This window comes from Penicillium odoratum (assembly GCF_028828045.1).
Source record: "Penicillium odoratum strain IBT 22623 chromosome Unknown utg000005l_segment0_segment0, whole genome shotgun sequence".
Lineage (NCBI taxonomy): Eukaryota > Fungi > Ascomycota > Eurotiomycetes > Eurotiales > Aspergillaceae > Penicillium > Penicillium odoratum.
This window is the reverse complement of record NW_026643147.1, coordinates 5,677,448-5,700,449: the sequence shown is the minus strand read 5'-3', so window position 1 is coordinate 5,700,449 and position 23,002 is coordinate 5,677,448. Positions and strand designations below refer to the sequence as shown.

At 49.5% G+C, this 23,002-nt stretch overlaps 11 protein-coding genes across 11 annotated transcripts; 4 read left to right on the top strand and 7 right to left on the bottom strand.

The window, feature by feature from the left end:
- Nucleotides 1-619: 619 nt before the first annotated feature.
- Nucleotides 620-2,246, bottom strand: N7520_007711 (caspase family protein; the record flags this gene model as incomplete). Its single annotated transcript, XM_057141645.1, has 5 exons — nt 620-645; nt 700-1,308; nt 1,367-1,874; nt 1,936-2,113; nt 2,170-2,246. 5 exons carry the CDS (start codon nt 2,244-2,246, stop codon nt 620-622), a joined length of 1,398 nt encoding a protein of 465 aa, XP_056995651.1.
- Nucleotides 2,247-3,177: 931 nt separating this feature from the next.
- On the bottom strand, nt 3,178-5,216 carry N7520_007710 (chaperonin-containing T-complex subunit CCT7; the record flags this gene model as incomplete). Its single annotated transcript, XM_057141644.1, has 6 exons — nt 3,178-3,284; nt 3,351-4,012; nt 4,072-4,444; nt 4,503-4,839; nt 4,924-5,090; nt 5,171-5,216. 6 exons carry the CDS (start codon nt 5,214-5,216, stop codon nt 3,178-3,180), a joined length of 1,692 nt encoding a protein of 563 aa, XP_056995650.1.
- Nucleotides 5,217-5,891: 675 nt separating this feature from the next.
- Nucleotides 5,892-7,433, bottom strand: N7520_007709 (glycoside hydrolase family 125 protein; the record flags this gene model as incomplete). The annotated part of the gene is made up of 2 exons (XM_057141643.1): nt 5,892-7,140; nt 7,192-7,433. 2 exons carry the CDS (start codon nt 7,431-7,433, stop codon nt 5,892-5,894), a joined length of 1,491 nt encoding a protein of 496 aa, XP_056995649.1.
- Nucleotides 7,434-7,823: 390 nt separating this feature from the next.
- N7520_007708 (uncharacterized protein) lies at nt 7,824-9,416 on the bottom strand (the record flags this gene model as incomplete). Its single annotated transcript, XM_057141642.1, has 6 exons — nt 7,824-8,327; nt 8,379-8,666; nt 8,721-8,899; nt 8,959-9,200; nt 9,259-9,314; nt 9,366-9,416. 6 exons carry the CDS (start codon nt 9,414-9,416, stop codon nt 7,824-7,826), a joined length of 1,320 nt encoding a protein of 439 aa, XP_056995648.1.
- Nucleotides 9,417-9,622: 206 nt separating this feature from the next.
- rad18 (E3 ubiquitin-protein ligase RAD18) lies at nt 9,623-10,857 on the top strand (the record flags this gene model as incomplete). Its single annotated transcript, XM_057141641.1, has 3 exons — nt 9,623-10,154; nt 10,209-10,341; nt 10,404-10,857. 3 exons carry the CDS (start codon nt 9,623-9,625, stop codon nt 10,855-10,857), a joined length of 1,119 nt encoding a protein of 372 aa, XP_056995647.1.
- A 107-nt stretch (nt 10,858-10,964) lies between these two features.
- Nucleotides 10,965-12,676, bottom strand: N7520_007706 (putative vacuolar sorting protein SNF7 family protein; the record flags this gene model as incomplete). Its single annotated transcript, XM_057141640.1, has 5 exons — nt 10,965-11,660; nt 11,719-11,916; nt 11,975-12,196; nt 12,269-12,557; nt 12,627-12,676. 5 exons carry the CDS (start codon nt 12,674-12,676, stop codon nt 10,965-10,967), a joined length of 1,455 nt encoding a protein of 484 aa, XP_056995646.1.
- Nucleotides 12,677-12,944: 268 nt separating this feature from the next.
- On the bottom strand, nt 12,945-15,241 carry N7520_007705 (TRAPP III-specific subunit 85 family protein; the record flags this gene model as incomplete). The annotated part of the gene is made up of 2 exons (XM_057141639.1): nt 12,945-14,121; nt 14,160-15,241. The coding sequence occupies 2 exons, from the start codon at nt 15,239-15,241 to the stop codon at nt 12,945-12,947; spliced, it is 2,259 nt and encodes a 752-aa protein (XP_056995645.1).
- Nucleotides 15,242-15,849: 608 nt separating this feature from the next.
- Nucleotides 15,850-17,627, top strand: N7520_007704 (tRNA adenylyltransferase; the record flags this gene model as incomplete). Its single annotated transcript, XM_057141638.1, has 2 exons — nt 15,850-16,744; nt 16,801-17,627. The coding sequence occupies 2 exons, from the start codon at nt 15,850-15,852 to the stop codon at nt 17,625-17,627; spliced, it is 1,722 nt and encodes a 573-aa protein (XP_056995644.1).
- A 140-nt stretch (nt 17,628-17,767) lies between these two features.
- Nucleotides 17,768-18,219, top strand: N7520_007703 (uncharacterized protein; the record flags this gene model as incomplete). The annotated part of the gene is made up of 2 exons (XM_057141637.1): nt 17,768-17,929; nt 17,983-18,219. The coding sequence occupies 2 exons, from the start codon at nt 17,768-17,770 to the stop codon at nt 18,217-18,219; spliced, it is 399 nt and encodes a 132-aa protein (XP_056995643.1).
- Nucleotides 18,220-18,366: 147 nt separating this feature from the next.
- On the top strand, nt 18,367-19,661 carry N7520_007702 (Tti2 family protein; the record flags this gene model as incomplete). The annotated part of the gene is made up of 2 exons (XM_057141636.1): nt 18,367-18,672; nt 18,720-19,661. The coding sequence occupies 2 exons, from the start codon at nt 18,367-18,369 to the stop codon at nt 19,659-19,661; spliced, it is 1,248 nt and encodes a 415-aa protein (XP_056995642.1).
- Nucleotides 19,662-19,798: 137 nt separating this feature from the next.
- Nucleotides 19,799-22,756, bottom strand: N7520_007701 (phosphatidylinositol-3,5-bisphosphate 5-phosphatase; the record flags this gene model as incomplete). Its single annotated transcript, XM_057141635.1, has 1 exon — nt 19,799-22,756. One exon carries the CDS (start codon nt 22,754-22,756, stop codon nt 19,799-19,801), a length of 2,958 nt encoding a protein of 985 aa, XP_056995641.1.
- Nucleotides 22,757-23,002: the final 246 nt, after the last annotated feature.

Genomic DNA, 23,002 nt, shown 5'->3' with positions numbered 1-23,002 from the left:
TCTAAACTGTACTCATGAACATGATATACAACCCCGACTTAGAAGAATTAAAAATTCAAATTCATCCCCCACTACTCGGTGTATGCCGACTCCATCTCCGAATATGAGGTCCACAAATGTTCTCGTCGCCTGACTGCTGGTTCCCCATCATCTAGGTCACGTTCTTCGAAAGATTCGCGATACCAATATCGGCGTTCGTGGGTCCAGACATCATCGGGGTAGTCGTGTTTTGTGGCAATTTGCTTCTGGAGTTGTCTGGAGATCCGTCATTGTTCCAGGAATAACTGCATGATGCAGACTTGAGTGAGCGAGATGGATACACCGCAATGAAATTTGGGGAGCACATTCATCTTCAATGGAAAAAGGCATATTTGAAACTGCGCTGTGCCTGGTGGTGGGGAAGGTTTTCGAGGTGTTAGACTACAATGAGATCAGGAAAAGCCAGGGTGTCGTCACTCCGTCGTAGAATTTCAAATGCCATTTTGAATAGAAGGTAGAAAGATAAATGACAATTGGAAACCGGTTATCCAGGATGAAATTACATACAGGCGAATCGTTAAAACTAGAAGCGCAAATTTGCAGAACTTGAGGGCCATCACTTCTTAAATATGCTTATGATTTACATCACGTAGAGAAGGTTTGTGTCTGCAGGATTGTCAGTCGGGGGTTATATGGGGTTTCAAACAGGGCAAGACTTACCTAGCGGGTGACTGCAACTCAGCTGCGGCTTTTGGGTATACTTCGAAGCCAGCTCATCACGAATGCTGTTCAAGAGCTGCACATAACTCTGTTGGGGATTCTTCCGGAGCGCGGCAATGAAAGCCCACGACATGGCACCGGTGGCCTGGCCGCCAATCTGAGCATCTTGACTGGTCTGGTCATCCTTGCTGCCAGACCACATGATAACATCCGCAGGGCTGGTTTTGGTCTGTTTGTTGCGCTCGTACACCTCGTCACCCTTGGTGGCCTTCTTAATGAATGCCATCGCTGTGGAAGCCATGCTGCTCATATCGCCACGTGCATAAGCAGACACAACACCCAGCAAGCCTTGACCAGCTTCCTTGGCCAGGTTGGGCTCCTTGAGAATACCAGAGGTGGAGTAGATGTATGGAAGGTCCAGCGCGGAACCCGAGTGACACGAATCGAAAATTGCCGTGAGACGCACACCAGGGAGCAACGACTTCACCATGATCCGGTGCATCTCATCATCGACAATGTGACCAGCCACTCGGAAGTCCACAGGGTAGACTACCTCATCGTTTCCGTCCTCCTCGTCACCATCAAGATCGGGTGTTTGACCGCCGTGGCCTGGATCAAAAGTATTAGTTCCAACACTCACCATTTCATTCACTAGGACTAAACTCACCGGAATAATGGAAGAAGAGCGAATCATTCGGCTGTGCGTCTTTCACCAACCAGTGCATTGCACGCAGAATGTTTGCCTTGGTCGGCTGGCTCATCGGGTTCTGCTGATCATCGGTCAAGATGACCATGTCTTCGCGAGCATATCCGAAGTTCTGGTTCAAGTAGGCCGACATATTCTTCACATCGTTGATACATCCCCGCAGCTGACCTTTCTGGCCGAAATAGTTGATTCCGATCAATAATGCCTTCCTCTTACCAGTGCAACGGGAGTACTGGAAGCTGTAACCTTGTGGCGCGCCATTTCCGAACGAGACCGCGCCGGTGGGAGGAGCGGCAGGGCCGCCGTGGGAGTGACCGTATGAATTCCCTCCTACAAAAAGGTTCATGTTAGCGTCGCTGGCTCGGGAAAGTTCTGCTTGCAATGCGGCATGCGAACCTGCTGGGCGGGCTTGGCCCTGGTACACGTTTTGACCAGTGGGCACTTGCTGTTGGTAGCTAGAAGGAGCTCCCTGCAAAACATTTTCATCAATTTACATGCTCCCAGTGGGGGCTCTCCTAGCTCTGACGTACATTGTATCCGGGCTGCGGGGCAGGCGAAGCGTACTGTTGCTGCTGCTGTGGGGGCTGAGGCGAGTGACTATATCCGTAAGGGTTTTGAGGCGGCGGAGCCTGCTGGTGGTACGACTGGCCAGGGTATCCGCCGTAGGAAGGCTGTTGTTGGTGGTGGTGGTGTTGGTTGTTCATTGGTCTGGATCACATATCGTTAGCGCCTAACGCGAAACTGGGCCAGGAGACAGAGCATACGGGTAGCCTTGCTGCGGGGGGTATTGCTGGGGTGGAGGGTATCCAGGGGGACCGCCATAAGGCGGATAGTAAGACATGGTGAACTGTGAAAGATGGGGAAGAGCGACGGAGATGTCAGAGAAGATAGAAGGAGGTTAGGTTGGGTGGAGACGATCCGATCCGCAAAGCAAAACAGATCTGATGGAAGTTGCCAAGCCTCGCTCAATACCACGGTTCTTGTGGGTTTTTATGAGATAAAAATAACTTATGGATAAAATGACAACAAGAAGATAATTTAAATATTCCAATGATTTTTAAAGTGAAAAATAGTGATAAAACGAGAGGACGAACTGCAGATCGAGCATAAAAACCGGGCACTTACAAGTTTGGATCATGTAGGGTTGATGATTTTGATTAATGCGAAACAGAAAAAGTAAACGAAAGAGAAAAAGAAAGAGAAAGAGAAAAAAAAACCTAAATAAAAACCTTCGAGTTTCCTTTATATCTGACATGCACATCGGCAGCTCCGAGATAGTTAAGTCTTCCCTGCAGCTTAAAGCGAGACCCCGCTATTGGACCCTATTGGATTGGACCCGTTACTTCCATTCGCCCACTTGAGAAACTGTGTAAAGTTACACAGATCGAGACTATTACTAGGTGAGATCCACTTATGCATTGCAAAGATTCAATAATCCTCTGAACAGATAAACCACCAATGACAATTGAAAAAAAGCGATAGTGGATCTGGAGACCGAAAGTCTACTTATCAATCTGTGCTTTGCATTAGTTCATCAGAGGATTTAGATACATCGTACGGGGGATTTCAGGTACAGCAATACATCCGAAGAGCAATTGAGAATATCTTATGTACGCTATGGAGGGAAAGCTGTCTACAAACTCTTCTATCCCCTGTCATAGATCCTCCCACGGACAGCGGCGTCCCATATTGCTGGAACTGAGCTTGTTTCATTAGAAAATACAAATTCTCCAATCTTTTTTTGTGACCATCATCTCGTGGCATTAACTCGTTTATCCGCGACGGGGCATTCCACGCCCACGACCCCGAAGGGCCCGCTGTGCGGCACCAGGAGGGAGACCACCTCTCGGGGCTCCAGGCTGGGCGGATTCCTCGTTCTCTGCAAGGTGTTGTTAGTCAGGTACTACATGACCCCTCGTGAGGAGAAGGGTGACAGATCACTTACTGATTGTCTCATCTACACTCAAAATCAGGCAAGCTGCCTCCACGGCGGCCTGGATGGCATTGACCTTGACCAGACTGGGCTCCCACACGAAAGCAAGCATGTTGTCGCGGACTCCCTCATTGTCAAAGTCCACACCGGCCCAGGTGTTACCCTTACGGTGCTCCACGCGGAGACGGTTCAGGATGTCGGTGGCGTCGAAGCCGGCGTTATCGCAAAGCTGGCGGGGAATCACCTCCAGGGCCTTGGCGAACGCCTTGACCACCGCCTGCTGCTTGTGTGGGACATTGCGATCCGCGAAGCCGTGTAGGTGACCTGACAGCTCCATCTCCGTGGCACCTCCACCAGCAACAATGGTGGTGTTGCGCAGAGCGCGCTTGACAATCATAATAGCATCGTGCAGACTGCGCTCGACCTCGGCAATGAACTGCTCAGCACCACCACGGAGGACCAGGGTGCAGGTCTTGGCTGCAGGGCACTCCGAGAAGAGGTTGAAGCGCTCTCCACCAATCTGGCGCTCCTCAAAGACACCGCAGGTACCGAGGTGGCGCTCCTGGATGTCAGTGCAGGTAGACTGGGTGGCAGCAGCGGTAGCCTGGCACACCCGGTTCATATCATCAGCTGCGACACGACCGGCACAGAAGATGTCTCGGTCCGCGAAGTACCTGTATAGTTCGTCAGTACACCCTAAATAACTCAAATAAGCATAATCAAGAGGACATACTGGGTAGCAAGATCACCAATGGGAAGCTTGCTGAGTACAACCTTGGCACCAGTGTTGGTGATAGCCTCGAGCTTGTTGTAAATGATCTGCCATTCGGCATCGACGATGGCCTGGTACTCGGAGACTTGCTCCACGCGGACCTCAGCGTTATCCTTCTCACTCTTCAACTCCAGCTCAACGTTCAGACACAGAATCTTGGGGTTCTTGAAGTGCTTGGGCTGCTGCTCGAAACCGGCATAGGCGAAGGTCTTCTTGAAAGCGACACCGTCGACGAAAAGGGACTCCTCAAGACCACCACCGGTAATCTTCTTCATACCAATCAACTTCTCGTTCAAGTCGTCCTGGTCCAGGGTGAGCACCGCATCAACAACCACTATAGAGAATCTCGTCAGCCATCTCAACCCCCTAAACCAACGTTTCCGGTGCCCTACTCTTTGTGAAGAACTCCTGATTCCGCTTGATAAGCTTGCTGTTCATGGCTGTTCCGGCTAGTCGTCGGAGGGTCTCAATCTTCTTCTCCTCGTTCTCTGCGGAGTTGATCATCTCCACCGCAATCTCCTTAACCTTGTTGACCGCCATAGCGCTAGATCTCCGCAGACCCTTGATGATAGTCTGCGAGCTGACACCCTGCTCAACAAGATCACGAACCTCCTTAAGGATCTCACCAGCGAGGACGACGACCGAGGTAGTTCCGTCACCGACTTCGGCATCTTGGGATCGGGCAATGTCCGTGAGGATGCGGGCGGCGGGGTGCACAATATCGAGAAGCTATATCAAAAATCAAGATCAGTATCTCCCGTCCCTGTGGTATCTGCAGATTCCATGATAGATGAACGCAAATCGAATCCGCACCTTCATGACGGTGGCTCCGTCATTTGTAATTGTCTGCTTGCCATTGCTGTCCACAAGCAGGAGGTCACCACCGTAGGGACCCAGGGTGCTCTTCACAGTCGCCTGCACGGCAACACATGCGTTGATGTTGGAGATAATCTGACCCTTGCCCTGAGAAGCATCGGTGCCTATTGACCAGAGACGAATGGTTAGCATGGGTCCATCCCACTAACACGGTACCTCCGACGGGGGGTAAAGGAGCACGCACCCTCCTTCAGCACCACAATGGTGGGTGTTTGGCCGTTGAAGGCCATGATGTAAAATTGAGATAGACGAAACCTGAGCGCGAAGAAAATGCAAAACCAAGAGAAAATGAGAGGTCGTGGAAGTCGGAGGGGTTTCGCTGATCTTCGACCGCCAAAATTTCCCAGAGCTTCTGTTTCCCCCCCAATTCTCCCGTTCTGCCAGAAGCGGTGAACACTATGGGGTTCTATAAATTCCCCTTTTACGTTACACAGTGACACCATACAATGACCTGATAATTCACTGCTGCAGGATAGACCAATTCATCCTGCATGCCATCGAAAGGCCTGTAATCTAGTTTTCAATGACAAGACGTATAGATGGAGATAGAAATCGGTACTCGTTTCAAGTATCATACAAGAGTAAAAATACCACATGCTATTCAAGCCTAGGAAACAGTATAAGGCTTTGCACCCTCCCCAAAGATCAAATGAGGTCTCTCAGCAGCAACCTTTAGAATGGTCTGACCAAACACGGAATTAGCCCATGAGAACCACGGCCGAGTGTAGTCTTTGATATTAGTAACATTTATAGATTCGTGAATCAGACCAAGCAAGCTTGAATCACGAACGAGATTAATGCATTCCATGATCTCAGTATCGTTGTCCGAGGTCTGGGCTTGGATGAGCAGCGACATGGGCCAAGCGTTTGTCAGACCAACTATAAACAATGTGAGCTTTTTGCTTTTATATGAGAATCCATTTATGGGAACGAAACTTACTATGAGGACCACCAATTCCGTGGAAAGCATTGCCTTCCAGGTAGTAAGGGTTACCATTCTTCTCAGTGATCATCTTGCGAGTATTTTGGTAGACTGGATCGGACTGGTTGAGGAAGCCCAGGTAAGGCAAGGACAGCAGAGATGGAACATTGGCATCATCCATGATAATCCGCGATCCGTAACCGTCAACCTCAAAGGCATAAACCTCGCCATAATCACCATTGGTGACGATTCCATGCTTGCGAACCGCCGCCGCAAGCTTGTCGCCACGGTCTTGTAGCTCCGAAGCTAAGCTGTCATGACCCCCTGCCGCCTGCAAAACCTTGGCAATGCCTTGCAGCTCAACAGACATCATTGCATTCGGAGGAATGAAGTATCCGAGAATCGTAGCATCGTCGCTAGGCCTGAAGGCACTGCGGATAAGACCAGTTCCACTGTTAAGCGGATTACCAACACCCGACAAGGTCAAAGTCTCAGTTCCAGCAGTAGTCAGTCGCTGGAAGGTATACACATTTTGAACGAACTGGTTGTCTGAGTTGAAAGTCGGATTCGACTCTGCGTCAATCACATTGAGGACAGTCTGCAGCGCCTTAAACCAACGACCCGTCAAGAACTCCGTTGATCTCGTGTTCTCATAAAACTCTCTGCCCATCTTAAGGAAGTGAGCCAGTGAGTCCAGCTCATACTTGCACTCATAAACAAACGATGTCTCGTATCCTGGGTGCACGGTATCGACCTGAGAGTTGTTCTCAGGCGCAATGCCGCTAACAGACGGGGCTTGGTATGCGTTGCAGAAAGGTGATCGGATGACAAATTCGGACTGAGTACGAATTGCCCCTAGAATCAAGTTATGAAGCCCCTTGTCCTTTGATGCTAGTTTCTGGTAGTTCATGACCTGGTTTGTGGAGTCACGGAGCCATTCCGCGTTGATGTCTCCCGTCACGATGAACGTCTGCAGGCCGCTCCAGTCTGAAGTATCGCGCTTGTCAAGGTTTCGACGATTCGCAGTCGAGCTGCTTCCATTCACGTGCCACCGGATTGTGGTGTCAAGTGTGTTGGGATACGCATTGCGGAAGATCTGCGCGAGGTCCTTATCGACAAGACGCGAAGTCACATCCTCAATGACCCGCTCAACAGAGTCCGATGAGAAGGTACGACATGCCTCTGCGGGGCGCTGGTATGGGAGGTTCAGGGGACCTCCACTGTAAGGACCACTTGGCAAGAGTAAGTCAGTGCAATCGTGGTGCAATGCTCTGTGCACTTACTGTTGTGTCGATGCGTAGGTAGTGTAGTCGGGACACGCGCGACGCAGTATCGCAGGCGTGTCTCGTCCAGGCAATGCATCTACTTGGAGAGCAAGAAGCCCAGCCATGAAGAATGTCGAGATAGGCATGGCAGGCAAGTATATGTTGTCAAACAATCCGGGTTTGGGGATCCGGAAGATGAGGGGAGGCCATGGGCTTTTGTAGGCCTGTTGTCGATCCCAACCAGACCTGGATACTTGCATTCCTCCGCATGGTATGAGATCGACTCTAGAAAACAAATTAATGTCGGGGAAATTGTGGGCGAGGTGACATCGGCCAAGGGCATGGTTGCACTTGACTCCACTGTAAATGCGGAGAAAAGTGAGTGATCGGCGTTTGTTTACTTGATGTTACTACTACTACTACTACTACTACTACTACTACTACCACTGACAGGTTTAGTAACTTCCCTATATTAATACTATCGACCTGACATTTGTTACTTCTTTCCAAAGAAGGACATGATGTTTCCTTGTCCAGGTTTAGCCCCCTTGGCTTTAGGCACATTGACCGCAGGTTTCTTCTTGGGCGGTGCTGGTTCATCTTCAGAGAATGACTCCCAAGTTGCCTCTTCCCGAGTTACTGCCTTTGCATTAGATCGTGCCGAGATCAGACCTCAGAACCAGAAACTTACCTAGATAGCCTTCTTCGTCCTTGACCGTGCGCTTCTTCATGACTTGCCGCTTGCCTCGTCGGCGCCCACCCTGTACGCTGGCCTCTTCCTTTAGCTCCATGGGCTTGGACGGCAGCGGCGGGTCTACGGGTGTCTGCTCTCGTTCTGGCTCTGGCTCTGACTCGCCATCAGCATCCGGCATTTCTTCATCTATAGAATTGTCAGCGAAATGCACGGTGATTCTGGATATGAATGTAAACAAACCGTCCGCATCGTCGGTTTCCATCATCTGTTTGAGCTTTTCTTCGCGCTCTTTCTTGGTCTGACGGGCTTCGGCAGCTGATTTCTCGGATTTACCGCCGGTATCGGGGAATAGCTCTTCCTGCTCTTCATCTGAAGCATCGTCCAGGACAACTGTGAACTGTGAGCCAACGTCTTTCGGTCGTGATTGGCCCGACTCACCATCCGGTGTGGCACTAGGAGCCTAATGAAAAGTTAATTATGATAGACAGAAGAAATGGAGATGTACACATACTGGCGCAGCAGGTGCTGGGGATTTCTTCGGCTTGGCCTTTGCAAAGGAACTAAAGAGATTACCCTTCTCACGCTTAGGTGCCGAAGCTGTGGACTTAGCAGACGATTGAACATCATTGGCCGAGGATGGCTGCGGCTTGGAATCTTCCGTCTTTGCTTCCGATTTGACTGAAGTTTCACTCTGCAAGGGCCGCTTGGCAGGCACAGTTTGCTCGGGTTTGATCTTCGGTGCTGGCGCACTGGCCTTGGGTGCAGCAGGGGGTGGGGGTGGACGAGTGCCGGTCCTCCGCTATAAGAGCTGTTAGCTCAACCATTATAGTATGCCCGGCTTGGTGCAATATACCTTGACGTGGCGGTTCTGTATCATACCCCATTGCTTTCCACACTCTAGCGGGTCATCCTGTACATTCGCAGTCGCAACTTCACGGGCCACGTCGGTCAGCACATTCAAATCCTGAAGCACTGTGGATTGAACGCTGTAGACATGGATAGTTGATATCGAATTGAATGTGGCCTTTGCATCTGCGTTGAAGATCGGCATTAGCAATTGCCGTGATAGAGATGTCGGTAGGATGGCCTACCATCCAAGTCTTCCTCGCGAGCTAGTATGATGGATGTGATGCGCATGGAATCGGAACGCGGTTCTTGATTGGGCATTGAGCTTGGCATGTAGGGGCTGCTTTGCATGACTTCATCTTCGTCTTCGTTCGCATGACCGTTGGCCGTCGCGGGCTCTGAGTTTTGAACACCGGAGATGACGTAGGTTGCATGAACGCTTTGCGGCTTCTTTGCATTTTCGTTGCGATGGAATTCGTAGAGGACTCTATAGCAGATTATAAGTTCCTGGTCTGATCTCGTGCTTCGGGGGAAAGAAAGCATACTGTTTGGCACGGTTGGCATGGACTTTGAGAGCGCGGCTCAAGGAGCGATAAGTCACCTGAACACAATCAGTTATTGATTCAAAAATGCGTAGCTAAGCATTACTCACTGTACGTCGCTCATTAAGCACATTTTCTGCCAGAAATATCTTAGGATCCATGGTGATTGAAGCTTGCAAACAAGCAGCTTAGATGTTTGAAACGCGAAACCACTTTACGCGTATCAGTCAGCGGTCTTGGCGTGGAGTTGCTCCACTCTTTCTTGACTTTCGTCTCTTCTCACTTGGCCTTTTCCACGACGGGCATCTGAGAGTTGCTCTTGACCAAACCAACTAGCACACAGTTCCAGGGCTGTTCCTCCGGTTCAATGGATAACTCCCTGGAAATCACCGACTCTACGGACTGGTTAGGAACCCCTCTCCAGCTACTTGCGCCACTGGAATCATCTCTTAGATGTCAGGTCTGCAAGGACTTCTTCGACACTCCTATGATCACTTCGTGCTCTCACACATTTTGCTCATTATGTATTCGTCGTTGTCTTACCGCCGACAATAAATGCCCTGTTTGCCGCGAAGGGGACCAGGTACTCAAACTGCGTCGCAACTGGGCAGTACAGGAACTCTTGGATACGTTCAAGACTGCGAGACCTGCTGTGATGGAAATCGCCCAGAAGTTCAAGGCGCTCAAAGAGCAGGAAGGAAACAATATTCCAGAGCCACAGCACAAGAAGCGCAAAACGAGTCGCATGGAGCAGTCGGATGTTCCTTTGGTGGAGGCTAGCCCGCCGAGACTACGAACAAGGTCAAGAAGCTCCAAAGCAGGGCCACGGGTGCCAGAGGAACCCGAGGATATACCAGATATTATTGAGGACAGTCAGGGTGAAGAAGAATATATACCAGGTGGGTCATACTGCAACTTCGTGCGCTCTTGATTGAATCTAATAATTGCTGCAGAAGATGGCATGACCACATGCCCTGTTTGTGAACAAGCAATGAGGATAGAAGCCGTTAACGGCCATATTGACAGGTGCCTTGCCGAAATGGGCGCAGCCGAATCTCCAGCGAGACAGAAGCCAACCGCCTTTGGGTAAGTCATGGAGTGGAGCCTACAAAGTCCAGCGTATCGGGTCTAATTCAATGCTATTCTAGAGTTCTCCAACAACAACAAAATCTGCCCACGAAACAATTAGATAGGCTTCCCACGTTGAACTATGATCTTATGACCCAAAGCCAGCTGCGCAAAAAGTTCAAGGATCTCGGAATCCCAATAGAGGGGGCCAAGGATCTAATGAAAAGACGGCACACAGAATGGGTGAACTTGTGGAACGCAAACTGTGACTCCCAAAATCCAAAGTCCAGAATGCAGTTGCTCCGCGAGCTGAGAATATGGGAAGATACGCAAGGCGGAGGCTCAACATTGGCGGTTTCTGATAGGAACACTGTGACTTCCAAGGAATTCGATGCAGTTGGTTGGTCTACCAACCATAATGATGATTTTAAGCGTCTCATCGCGAGCGCTCGCAGGAAGACGGATGCCCAGGTGAGATCAACAATCCCTGGGGCGTCCGCGTCAAATGAACAACCTTTGACACCTCCGAATTGATTGCAAGGCAACGCATCTGGGTAATCGATGAGGCATTTCAGCCGAGCCGAGAAGTGATTTGATCGAGAAATCACCATAGAGAATGTTGCATTTTCAAGATGCTGCCTTTATTTAGCTGGCAACGGGGAATCTTCAACTGACATGTTTGAGAGCCTACCGATGCTCTCTGCCAGCTCAGACTCCACATCTTTCGTCCTTTGTGCTTGGCGGGCCGCTTCGTCCGAGGCTTGCTTGATGCCATCCAGCTCTGCGAGCCTCTTCCGAGTTTCCTCAGCTTCCCGCTCTTCCTTTGCTTCCTGGTCGCTCTTCTCCATGGCTTCCAGTTCATCATCAACCTCGCCTTCATCAATAACCGGGCCAGCTTCATTCATAATACTGCCAACTTCATCCACCTTGGCCATCTCCTCGCGCAATGTTTCGACCACATCCTCAACCCGTTCCACACCACCGATTTGAGCGTGTAACCCACGCAGAACACCAGTGCTCGCCTCCATGACTTGAACGATTTCAACTTGACCTGCAGCGCCCTCAATTTTAAAATATACCTCTTCCAGCTGTGCAAGGGTACTGAGCCGCTGCGAAAGATTATGCTCGACCAGTTTCTTTGATCGAAGTGCCGAAAGAGCAGATATCCTATTCTTGTTGGCCAATGCCGTCTTCGCGGACTCGGTGAGCTCCGAAATCTTTGACTCCATATCCGTCACTTGCTTTGAAATCGTTGAGATAAGCGTCTTGATCGAGGCAATCGTTGTGTCCTGCTGCGTGATCTGGGCTGGTCCGTCTGATGAACTGAACTTAATAGTCTAACGATCTTCAGTCAGCATCGATAGACGATTTTATTAATATTGATAGCTCACATACCCTGCCATCATATGCAATGGCCCCGCAGTCGCGGGAAAGATAGAGCAAAAGAACATCAAAATCAGAGTCCGAAAGTTCGGTAGCATCGTGCAGTATCGTAGAATATTCTTCCACGAAACTCTCTTTCGACCAGATCAGATCCAACTTGGAAGACTTGCTGCTGGCAGTGGCCTTCTTAATAACCAAATCTCCAGCCTCCTGTGAAAAATAAGCTTTAGCTCCCCCGCCGGCTGACATTATCCGAACATATTCTTACCTCCAGGTTCTCCACCAACACCAACTCCTGCACCTGGATTTTCGGTGCGGATTCTCCCTCCCCAATCACAAATCCCTTTAACTGACGAACACCCCAACTCATAACATTCCACGGACTCAAAGCCGCGGGATCTATTAACCGCCACTGATGCTTCCGCAAGCAACCCGCCGTAGTCTTGTACACCGGCAGAGGAATCATAGAACGTTTGCGCATTGCTTCATCCTGCAATGGGACGCATGATTAGCAACATAAATCAGCATAACCCACAAGACAAATGCATGATCCTCAACATACAAAAACAGCCCCAAGCGCAACAGGTCTCCCCAACTCAGGAAGCTCCAGATCTCTCGCCAATGACTCATCCGTCCGTAAAAGAAGATGATCAGTCTTCTTCCGCTGAGGTGGGTTATTCTTCTGCGAGGCTGTCGATCCAGAACGCACGCGCACACCTCGTGTAGAAGTATATCCGCGCTTCGCGGCGTGGTTCAATGCTGATTCCCATGCGGCGACATTAACGGCGTAGCCATCTGGATTGGTCTTCTTTTGGGTTGAAAAATCGGAGTACAAAGACGGGAGACGGTTTCTGGAGTGGTAGAAGGGCCATTAACTACATATACTTCAAGTCAGGGTTGTCGTGTCGCAGGTACTGTACTTTCGGAATGCATCCTCGTTATTCAGGATGTAGTTCAGGAGATCGCTCATTTTGAGGATACGGAGAGGTGTTATGATTCGAGTTGATCTTGTAATGAGAGGGTGTGGCAGGCCCAAATGGGGCTTATGGAGAGGGAATGTCTTGCTTTGGATTGAATGGAGGGTTTCGGACTGTAGTGGATGTCAACATCATGCGCTCAACAGCTTTATCGATAAGACGCACGTGACTTTATCTATGGTTTCACAGTGAAGGCTAGATCAATTAGACAATGCTGTGTATTCTATTCTTATATGCTACGTCGAGCTAATAGCTCATCCGTCAAGCTCGTTCAAAGTCATCATTTGGTGGGTTCTCGGGATCCCTGGCCCCTGAGGTCATGGTGAGATTCCCCACGTCCAGCTGCACAGGCAGCCCAATGTGTGAGCGCCGATTGTTGCGCTTGTCAAGCTTCTCCAGCTTCTCACTGGTCTCCTCTGTAGGAATTGGTTCATCTGGAACTGGATCGTCCTGTGTGTCAAAGCCTCTTGCGCCGAGATATTCAACTTTCACAGCATGTCGCAGATTATCCACAAAGCTCTGCATCTCCGGGATTGGGAAAACACCGTCTATCTCCAACACATCACCATAGAGACGTTCTCCTTCTTCGAGGCACGCAGAAGCCAGAGTAGGTTTCCCGGCTTTCAACCATTGATTCGCAGCGAAAATGCTCCACATACCAGCTTTGCGCCGACGCCCGCCCCATTTAGCACCACCCATGGAGATCTTCGATGCATAACATGCTGAGACCCTTTCTGTGAACAATATTTGGCCGATGGGGCCGACCAAGCCGAAGTCCATGACCCGCATGGCCCATCTGGCTGCGCTTTCGGTAGCAGATCCACCCCGAGACTTGAGAAGCTCAACACCGAGAGTTAGGGCACGCAGTGCATGTGGCACATCTGAACACCGGGTAAGATAAGAATAGCAGGCGTTTTCAAACATTTGATCGACACTCTCAAGCTTAATCTTGGCGGACATAGCAAGTGGGTTGAGGAGCATGCTCACTGCACACATTTCATGGACCCCTGCATGGTATTTCCATGCCTTGTCATTTTTGAAGTCTGACTGGATCATTTCATATGTCGAAGCCGATAACTTCCAATCTCGAAGCATAAAAGCAAAATCTGCCATCTTCCGTAAAATAGCTTCTTGTGTGTCCGGGCCATAATAATTGTTTGTAGAGTCGTAGTTCCCAGTTCCACCTGAGGAACCAGTGGCCCCAGATCTTGAACCGGAACCAAAAGTCATAAATCTTCGACCAACGGACATGAACCTGCCGCTGATGCCACGCCTCCGAGATGCGATCTGGTCATTCCAGACAGCAACACGGTTTTCCATGAAAGGAATTACTGACTGCACCATGAGCTCCCGGATAAACGTCCGGATGGCAGTGACATCAGAGTCAAATAGGTACGGCGTACCATCTGTGCCGAGGTCCACCAGTGTTTCTGCGATACTGTTAGTTTCTGGTTATCGAGTCAATTCAAAAAACACTTGCCTGCTTCTCCCACACCTGACAGACGCTCCTGTGGGGACAACCATTCGCACGTAGGCACCTGGACACTATCATCATCGGTCACAATGCACTGACTGCTGCGAAGTCGCAACAAGTGGCAGTGTAAACCGAAGTGTCGCTTCATCTGATCATATAGTTTTGTTGACTCGGTAATATCGTCACGTTCCTCGTCGTGGACCAAGACATAGTATCGAAGATACTCCGGGTTCACCCAATCTGGTAACCGCTTGTCCCCAGAACTGCTCTCACCATACAACTGCCGGAGAGTCTCCAACGGTGATGGGTTGCGTGAGCTGATAGCAATGACACTGGCAACAGGGTGGCTGAATGTTTCGTGGGGTGCCGCAGAGGTGCTGGATAATATTTGTCGCAGTAACAACTTCCACAACGGGCTTGCCATGGGAACTCCTAATGCATCCTTTGAGGGTATAGACCCGCCAAGTAGCCCGTCTACCGAGTCCAACTGCTGCTCCAGGATTTTATCCATCTGCGTCAAAGATGATTCTTGTCCGGACTCTCGACCTGCGGGTGCCCGGCCAAATCCGTTCAAATCCACGAAACGCACTCCATAGTCCTCCCAGGCACGACTTGATCCAATACTATCCCGGATAACCACTTTTCCAGACACGGTATCTCCAAAAGGCCGTACCAATTCCCAGAATCCCCCCTTGAACCCCTTATTCCTCACAAGCTCGTCGGTATCGTCGGACGCATGAATGGCAACAGTGGGGGAGAAGGCGCGTATTATTAACGATCTGATATCTTCCGAGCCATCAAATCGTCCATCAAATGGCGAGCCAAGTGACGAACGAGCTAATTGTGGGGTGGACGACCTGATGGACCGGGCGTGCGGCGATGATGACCGGATGGGCAGCTCCGCAGTGGTCCCCGACACAGGAGGCGTCGGTGAGGACGCCGAGCGGGTCTCCGCCAGCTCAGCGTCTATGGAATGTGTAGGCTCAGCCTCGTCCGGGTATCTTGATTTGGAGGTACCTCGCGCAGCGCCGGGGGAGAAGGACGGCGGTGGTTTGACCGGAGCTGCATCTCCGGGAGATGTCATGGACTCCTACTTTCTGCGAAACTGGACTTAATAAAAGGAATGAACAGGCCCCATGGACTGGGATGTCAACATAAAAAAAAGGAATGCGGGCGTTGATTACAAGGGTTCGGCGACAGGGAGGTTCGAGTTGGTTAGTTGTTGATGGGGAAAACCGAGTCGTTTCGATTCGGGCCCGATTGGCTTAAGGTTCTAGTGACGGGATGAGTGTACCGCGGAAGATTGAGTAAATAGTAATGTAGAGATTCAGAATATGACCTGATTTAAATTGGTCAATGTTGATTAAGTCGCAGAAATATGTAGACTGCTTGAGATATCGGGCGCAATAGACAAATAGAACTAATCGCGGGTGATGATGCAACCACGTGAGAGCTCAAGCCTTATCGCTTGATCACTGACTCACTTGTTTATGCGCTTTCCTCATACAAAGCTTTCACTTATGGATTTCAATGTTCAGGTTGCGCTGTCTTGACTCATTGTTTGTCGCCCTTCGATTAAAACCCCCCACTCCACTCGCCCGCCCTTTGAACCAACTTGAGACACATCCGCGGAACTTTTTGAACTTTTTGAGCTTCACAAGTACTACTTTCTCAACCACCTGGCACTCTTCCATGCGTGACCGCGAACCTGGTTCGCAGTCTCAAGAACCATCAGCCAAAAGACAACGTATTTCAGCCTCCCCCGTGCGGGGTGGTTCTCTCGAAGAAATGGCTTCCCTTCACCCCACCATTCACCTCAATCAGATCGAACGTACCTTACAAACCCTCCTTCTTGACGTCGCGCAATACATCCATGAGAAGGAATCCCCCAACGAAAACCGTGATGAAATCAATCGCGCCGAAACTGTCCTGCGGTTCACAGGAGGCTGGGTCAGAGACAAACTGCTCGGAGTGCAGAGTCATGATATCGACGTGGGCATCAGCAATATGACGGGCTACCAATTCGGTATGCACCTGAAGGAGTACTTAGACATTCCTGAAAATCTTGAGAAGTACAAGAAGGATCTGCCGAAGGGGGAAATGCACGATGCAATTGTCAGCCTACACAAAATCGAAGCCAATCCCGAAAAGTCGAAACATTTGGAGACAGTCACAACGAAGATCTTCGGCCTGGATATCGATCTGGTCAACCTGCGCAAAGAGACATACTCGGAAGACAGTCGAAACCCACAGATGGAGTTTGGCACGGCGACGGAAGATGCACTGCGACGAGATGCTACCATCAATGCCCTATTCTACAACCTCAACGAATCGAAGCTGGAAGATCTTACAGAACGAGGGCTGGTTGATATGGAGAAGCACATAATTCGGACACCACTGGAACCATTCCAGACTTTCAAGGATGACCCGCTCCGTGTCCTTCGTTTAATTCGATTTGCCAGCAGATTGGGATACCAAATTGACCCAGAAGCTGAGGCTGCGATGCAAAACGAGGATATTCGAGTTGCACTCAAGCTGAAAATCAGCAAGGAACGAGTTGGAGCGGAGTTAGAGAAGATGCTCAAAGGTGAGTATCCAAGCCATAAGCTACCTTCAATAAATGGATCCTAAAGCTCCTATCAGGTCCCGACCCTCGCGGTGCTTTGGAGTTCATCGACAAACTCAATCTTTTCCCAACCATTTTCGCCAACCATCAAGACGAGGTAACGGCCGATACATCGAACTGGTCGCTTGCCTACACTACTCTAGGAAAGCTCTTGCAGCAAGGACCCGATTATCGAACCTTGCACCCACTACTCATAGACGACGAGAGTGACGCCCACCATGCCTGGATGATCGCTACTTTTGCCCCATGGATGTCCATACCCCCTCGCAGCGACACTGAAATCAAACCCAGACCTACCTCAACTCGTGTTGTCGAAATTGCCAGAGACAGCCTTCGCACCGATAACAAAACCCTACAAGTCCTTCGTGACGCAAGCCTCCACTACAAAGACATCATTACTCAGAAATCTAACTTACGGGATAACATTATCCTTGGCAGCCGGGCCGAAATCAGACAACAGATTGGACTGCATCTTCGAGCCTGGGGCAAGGATTGGAGACTGTGTATTGTTATGGCCCTTCTTCATGAAGTCATGCAGGGCCGTGACATGAGTAAGGGTAGGATATCTTCCAATCACCTCTTTCCCTCCATACTGACTTGTTTAGTGGTCGCCGAATACAATGCCTTTATGTCATACATCATAGAAAATTCGCTGCTGAATGTACACTCCCTTGTCCCCGTCGTTAATGGTGGGGAAATTATCCAGCACATGGGCGGTAAAAAGGGACCATGGATGACCAAGGCGACCACGATGGTAATAGAATGGCAGCTTCTGCATCCTGATACTGATAAGGAGGCGACTTTGGGAGAACTCTCACGTCGCCGTGGAGAGTTGGGATTGTGAAGAAAAAAAAATATGTAAATATCGATAAGATTGACCAGGTGACGCGAAACGCGGGCACAACCAATTTTTTCATCTAAAGTTCCATCTCCACTCCAATAATACCACGTATCTCATCAAAGCTGGGATGCTCAGGGTGCAATATGGATCAACTACGCCGAAATGCTCGTGAGGCTTTACAGAAAGATCCTAGGAGCTTTATCCAATCAGGACCTCCTTCTCTCCTAGAATCGACAAGGGTTCAAGGCGACCTGCAACAGCTGTGGGAGAATATCTCATCCTACGATCACAGTACCTCAATGGATGTAAGTGATATGAACAACTACTCTAAAAAGAAACAGACTGATAAAATATTTAGGTATGCGAAAGCTTGTATACTGCTCTATGTTTCATTGAGGCGAACCCCCCGGAGCTTATGCCCGATGATTCGGGTGTGCGAAAGCTTGGGCCCCGCGACAAGACGGCGGCGCTCAAACTGTTTAAATGGGCGGGTCAAGCTGCACTGCCATCATCTGAATTCGCTGCATCTTTTGATGACATAGTCGAAGTGACCCCAGGCACGTATCGACAGACTCAAAGTGTCAACTTCTACTAACACCAAGTTACAGAGATCAAAAAAGCCCAAGAAGAGAGTCTTTTGAGAGCGTCAGTGGCTTTGGAGTTTCTTCTCCTTTTCAAGGCTCAAACCGATGTTACTATGATAATTCGCGATATGGGCGTTTTCCCGCAGACATTAATCACCATGGCTACTTTCGTATCCTCCAACAATCCTTGGTCCACGAGTCTTAATAAAGACCGCGCCGACATTTTCCTTGGCGGCGACTTTGCTGATTTTTGGAACATAATCTACAAGACTCTCCAAGACAAAATTCGGCCTCTTTTTACGAAACAGAGAAATCCTAATATCACGAACGAGGGCCGAAGGGACTTTCACCCTGTTCCTTTGCACCGTTTTGATGGAAGCACTCTTGACGATGCGGCGAAGCCTTGGAAGAATACGGATATCTATGCTACTAGTGCCTTATCTTGGATCGTCTCTCTGTACAAGGTATGTGTTCTAGTCTCGGTTTCATAACACTACTAACGGTCATCTAGCCTACCGACAAGATACATCTGGAACACCACTTCCCACTTCTGGTCCCTGCTATCCTGGCTTTAATAGACGATAGCTCCATCTCATTCAAAGTTAAGGGATGTGAACTCCTCGGTCAACTACTGAAGACGATTCAAGAAAGCGGCTCCGACATTCTTATTCGAACAAACCTTATTCCCGTCTTCGAACAGGCCATCACGCCATGTCTTCTTTCCTTACCCACAATCACACCGGAAGATAAATCTCTGAAGATGCTTAGTGCCGCCTATCCAGTCCTTCTTGCGCTTTTCAAGGCCGCCAACAACCCTTCAAAGGCGTCGCAACAGCAGATTGAAAAGGGCAAAGAGACTTACAATTCGAACCTCGCTAGGATCCTACGGTCAAACCTCATTACATCGTTCCACCACATCAGTTCATCAACGCTCGGCTCCGAGTCCTCGGCCTCCTTTCCACACCCAAAGCTGTCTGAATTCTTGATGAATGAGATCGCTGTTTTTGTTAAAGGCCTGGGCATCGAGACTACCAAGTACCTCCAAGACATCATCCCACTACTAAACGTGACTCTCGCGAATCCGTTCGGATCAGTCTATCCCCCACTTCTCTTAGCCGCTATTTGGACAACACGAGCAGTGATACTGAACGCCCACCCTCGTATTTGGAAATGGCGTGGTGAGATCTTGTCTGGGCTATGCGCATGCTGGCTTCATGTAACCACAGAGATCAAGGCCGGAACAGGACAAGGCGATTCCGTGAAACAGCTTACTATACTTACTAAAGAGCTGCAAGGTGTCGTGTCTGTGCTGAAATTCACCTTACAGTTTCCTGTTTCTCCCGAGGAGACGGACAGGGCTCATGCTAAACAGAACATGCAAGCTGAGCTACAGGAACTTGTGGACGCGGATTCTGAATTAGCGACTCTTTTGCGCGCCGATACCAAGTCGTGATACCAAGTAGTAACAGGAACAAATGAATAAACATAGTTTCTCCAACAAAGAATTCAAATGAATAAATCTTCGATGCGTTGGGGTATCAAATTTGAGCAGAATGTACACTAAATCAAAGATGAGATCATTCCCGGTCATCACATATCAACCCGTTGCTTGAAAAGACTCTTTCCACGCAACCACTGTCTATACCTCTTATATCTCTTCTTTTCATAATCCTCACCGACGACGGTAAGCCCCTCCTCCGACACATTGAGAAACTCCGCGTAATCGGACATGTTTTCCTCCGCGTTCGCTTCAAGCACGGCTTCCTCAACATTGCACTTATTCGCATACTCCAGAAGATCGAGATTCGGCTTATGTTCTCGAAGTGAGGCGGCCGTCACTTCACTTTCAGACGTAACGACCAGCGGGACTTTGAGAGGATGGTTGATGTAGCGCTCGTATTCCTCTGCTTCTGTTGCGGTAACAGACGGATTCAAAGAATCAGAGACTAGCTGTCCGAGTGTCCATTGAGCAATCTGCGCTTTGCTGGGTGTGGTTGAGGTGGTAGATGAGTTGATGGGTGGGATGCGATTTCCCTGGTATAACTCAAATGTCGGCTCCTTGATGATTCCAACCGAGGGGGGCTGTTTCGAGGAGGACGGTAGCTGCCGTGTCCAGCCCTGGTCAGATTCCAGGATTGGTGGCGTTGTTGTTGTAGAGCGGGTGTTTGGTTCTTGGATCTTCACTGATCGCTGTGGACGGTCGCGCTGGACTTGCTCTGGTGGGATGCGGGGTACGAATGGACTGAGATCTGGAGCAACCTGGCTTCCACGAAAATGGGGAAGGTAGCGTAGAGTAGAGTTCATCTTGTAGGAGTAGATCTTGGAGAGTGTGGAAAGTGCAAGTGGACGGTAGTATTCCAGCCAGTAATCGTCAAAGCGAGAGAGTGGCTCTTTCGGACATGCTGGTGGAGGAGGCATTTCCCGCTCTTTCAAATTTTCAGGTGTGTACCAGTGAATGTAATGCGGTCGCTTTTTCTGCAATTTGGGATTTCCGTGATGCAGGTAGTAATCGTTTGCAAGGTCCCAAAGCATCGGGGCATCATGCGAGAAAATGTAATTCCCGAGGAAGAGGTTGTATGCTTCTTGACGTTGGGCATCGAGGAAAGAGTTGTTGTAGTATCGCTTGAAGCTCTCTACCATATCGCGAGATTGGCTACTCCACTGATTTATCTTGCGGTATGTGGCCATGGTGTTGACTAAATGGGATCCTCCATATTGGATGGCGATCGTGTCCCCGTGATCATGGAACATGTTTGTAAACAGGTTGACAGCGTCTGTGTCATATTCGACTGTTGTCTCGTCGATGACACCAAGAGCGTGAAGTTGGTACCCGAGGGCTCGTTTGCCAATAACAAATTGCGCTGCGTTAGTTCGGTCCAAGCAGTCGATGCAGTTAGTTCGCGCTACTCCATTCTGAAGCTGCAGGCCCGACTCAACATCGCCTCCGTTTTTGAAAAACCCCGTCTTTGGTATAATATCACCAGCAATCCCCTCCAGCGTTCGTATTACATCCTGGTCTCGACTTTTTGACGCGCGGCTCATATCCCACGCTCTGTAAATCAGTTTCTTGTCCTCGGGCAGAAATTGGTTAAGATATTCAACGGCATTGGTGAACTCTTTGAGGAGCTTTGACTCCCTCGGTGTCCGTTCACGAGCTTTGACAAGGTTCAGGATGTAGACCGGCGTCCCATATCTCTCAAAAAGATTATCAAAATGCAATGCCGCTGCGGAGTAGAATGGATCGATGACGTTTAGCTCGATGTCAGGCTTCGGTGAGACGCCCGTATTCTCTTGGGTCCAATAGAGAGGAATACTTCCACGGTGCTGTACATAGGAAGTGTAATTGGGGTTCGCATGCAGTGTTGGGCCTGCAGAGTGGAAGGATGTAGTTGTTTGCTCAGAAACAATCTGTTCGGTCTCCACATCATTTGCCACATATCCCAAATCATTGGCACCTCGCTTCAAAAATCGAGCACCAGCAAAAAGTCTAGACCGCCGAGCAATGATCGTAATGTATACCAATCGTCCAAATACACTCATCTTCGACTGGTCCACATATCCATGAATGATCGGAAGGCACCATTGGAATGGGTTCTTCAGGGTGGCCAACGCTGGAGCAAGGAGATGATTGTTCCAAACAAACATGGTATTGTAGTCCTGCGGTAAAAATCGAGGCAATCCATCCTGATGGGCTTTCCGTTCGCGGCAGACATTATGCTGTAATGACCTTGTGATATCGTAGGAGTAGCTGAAGTAGAAGGATCGGGTAAGGTCAAGATTATTCAATATTGCCTTGTATCTCTCCTCATCTGGTTGGTTCTCTGGCTTGAGACGGAATAAGTCCGATGTTGTCAATGGGACAAGTTCTGTCTCATCGATCTGGTAGACATTGTGACCGCCCAGCATGGCCACCTGGCTTCTCTTTGTGACAAGAAGCATGTAATATGCCCCTGTGAATCGAATAAAGCCGAGCAAAGCCCAAGCACTACATTTTTGATTAAGACCACCGGAGCTCTTATTGCCATCGTCGATGGCGTCGAGAAGCTGGGTCATTTCCCTCTTTGTGTAAATCATTTCATCTTCGATGATGCTCAACTCGCCTGACTCCGTGGTGCGATCGATTTTCAAAATTCGGAAGCGCGTCTCGGATAGGTTGATTCCAACCATGTAGAATCTGGTCGCCGTCTCGTAGAGTGTGAATTTGTGCAAGCGGGTGATGCCCTCATCTTCGCCCTCCAATCCTAAGCGGTGTTTTTGCGCAGACGAGGGCGAAGATTCGCGCTCAAAAGACGTCGCAACGTGTGGTTCTTCATCTTCCTCTTCCGGAGGAAACTCAGTTGATATTGTTGGTTCTTCCGCTATTTCAGATCCAGCTTCCTCGATTTGGGTGCGGCTTGCATTCACGGACTGGCTGGAAGTGGGGGTTCCTGTGCCACCAGATTCTCCGTCGGGTTTCCTCTTCGTATCATGGTTTGTAGAGAGGTGGTCATCGTGTACTGTGGGGTCTAATACTGGGCCGATAAGAGTCACGTCGTCGAAGCTCTCCATCGTGGTTACAGATGAGAAGCTGGAAGCTTTCCCCACAGAAGCCGGTGACGTCGCCCGAAAGTTGCTGCCTGAGGAATCAACTTCATTGTCTAGTTAATGAACGATTATGACAATTCAAATTTGAAAGAAAAACAACGTGGGGAACATTTCCACCCTAGATTCTGTGCTATATTCAATGTTTGAAAGCTTCGCAACATTTGCTTTGTTTTGGAATGTTGTCCACCTTTTCCAAGATTCGTGGTTTGC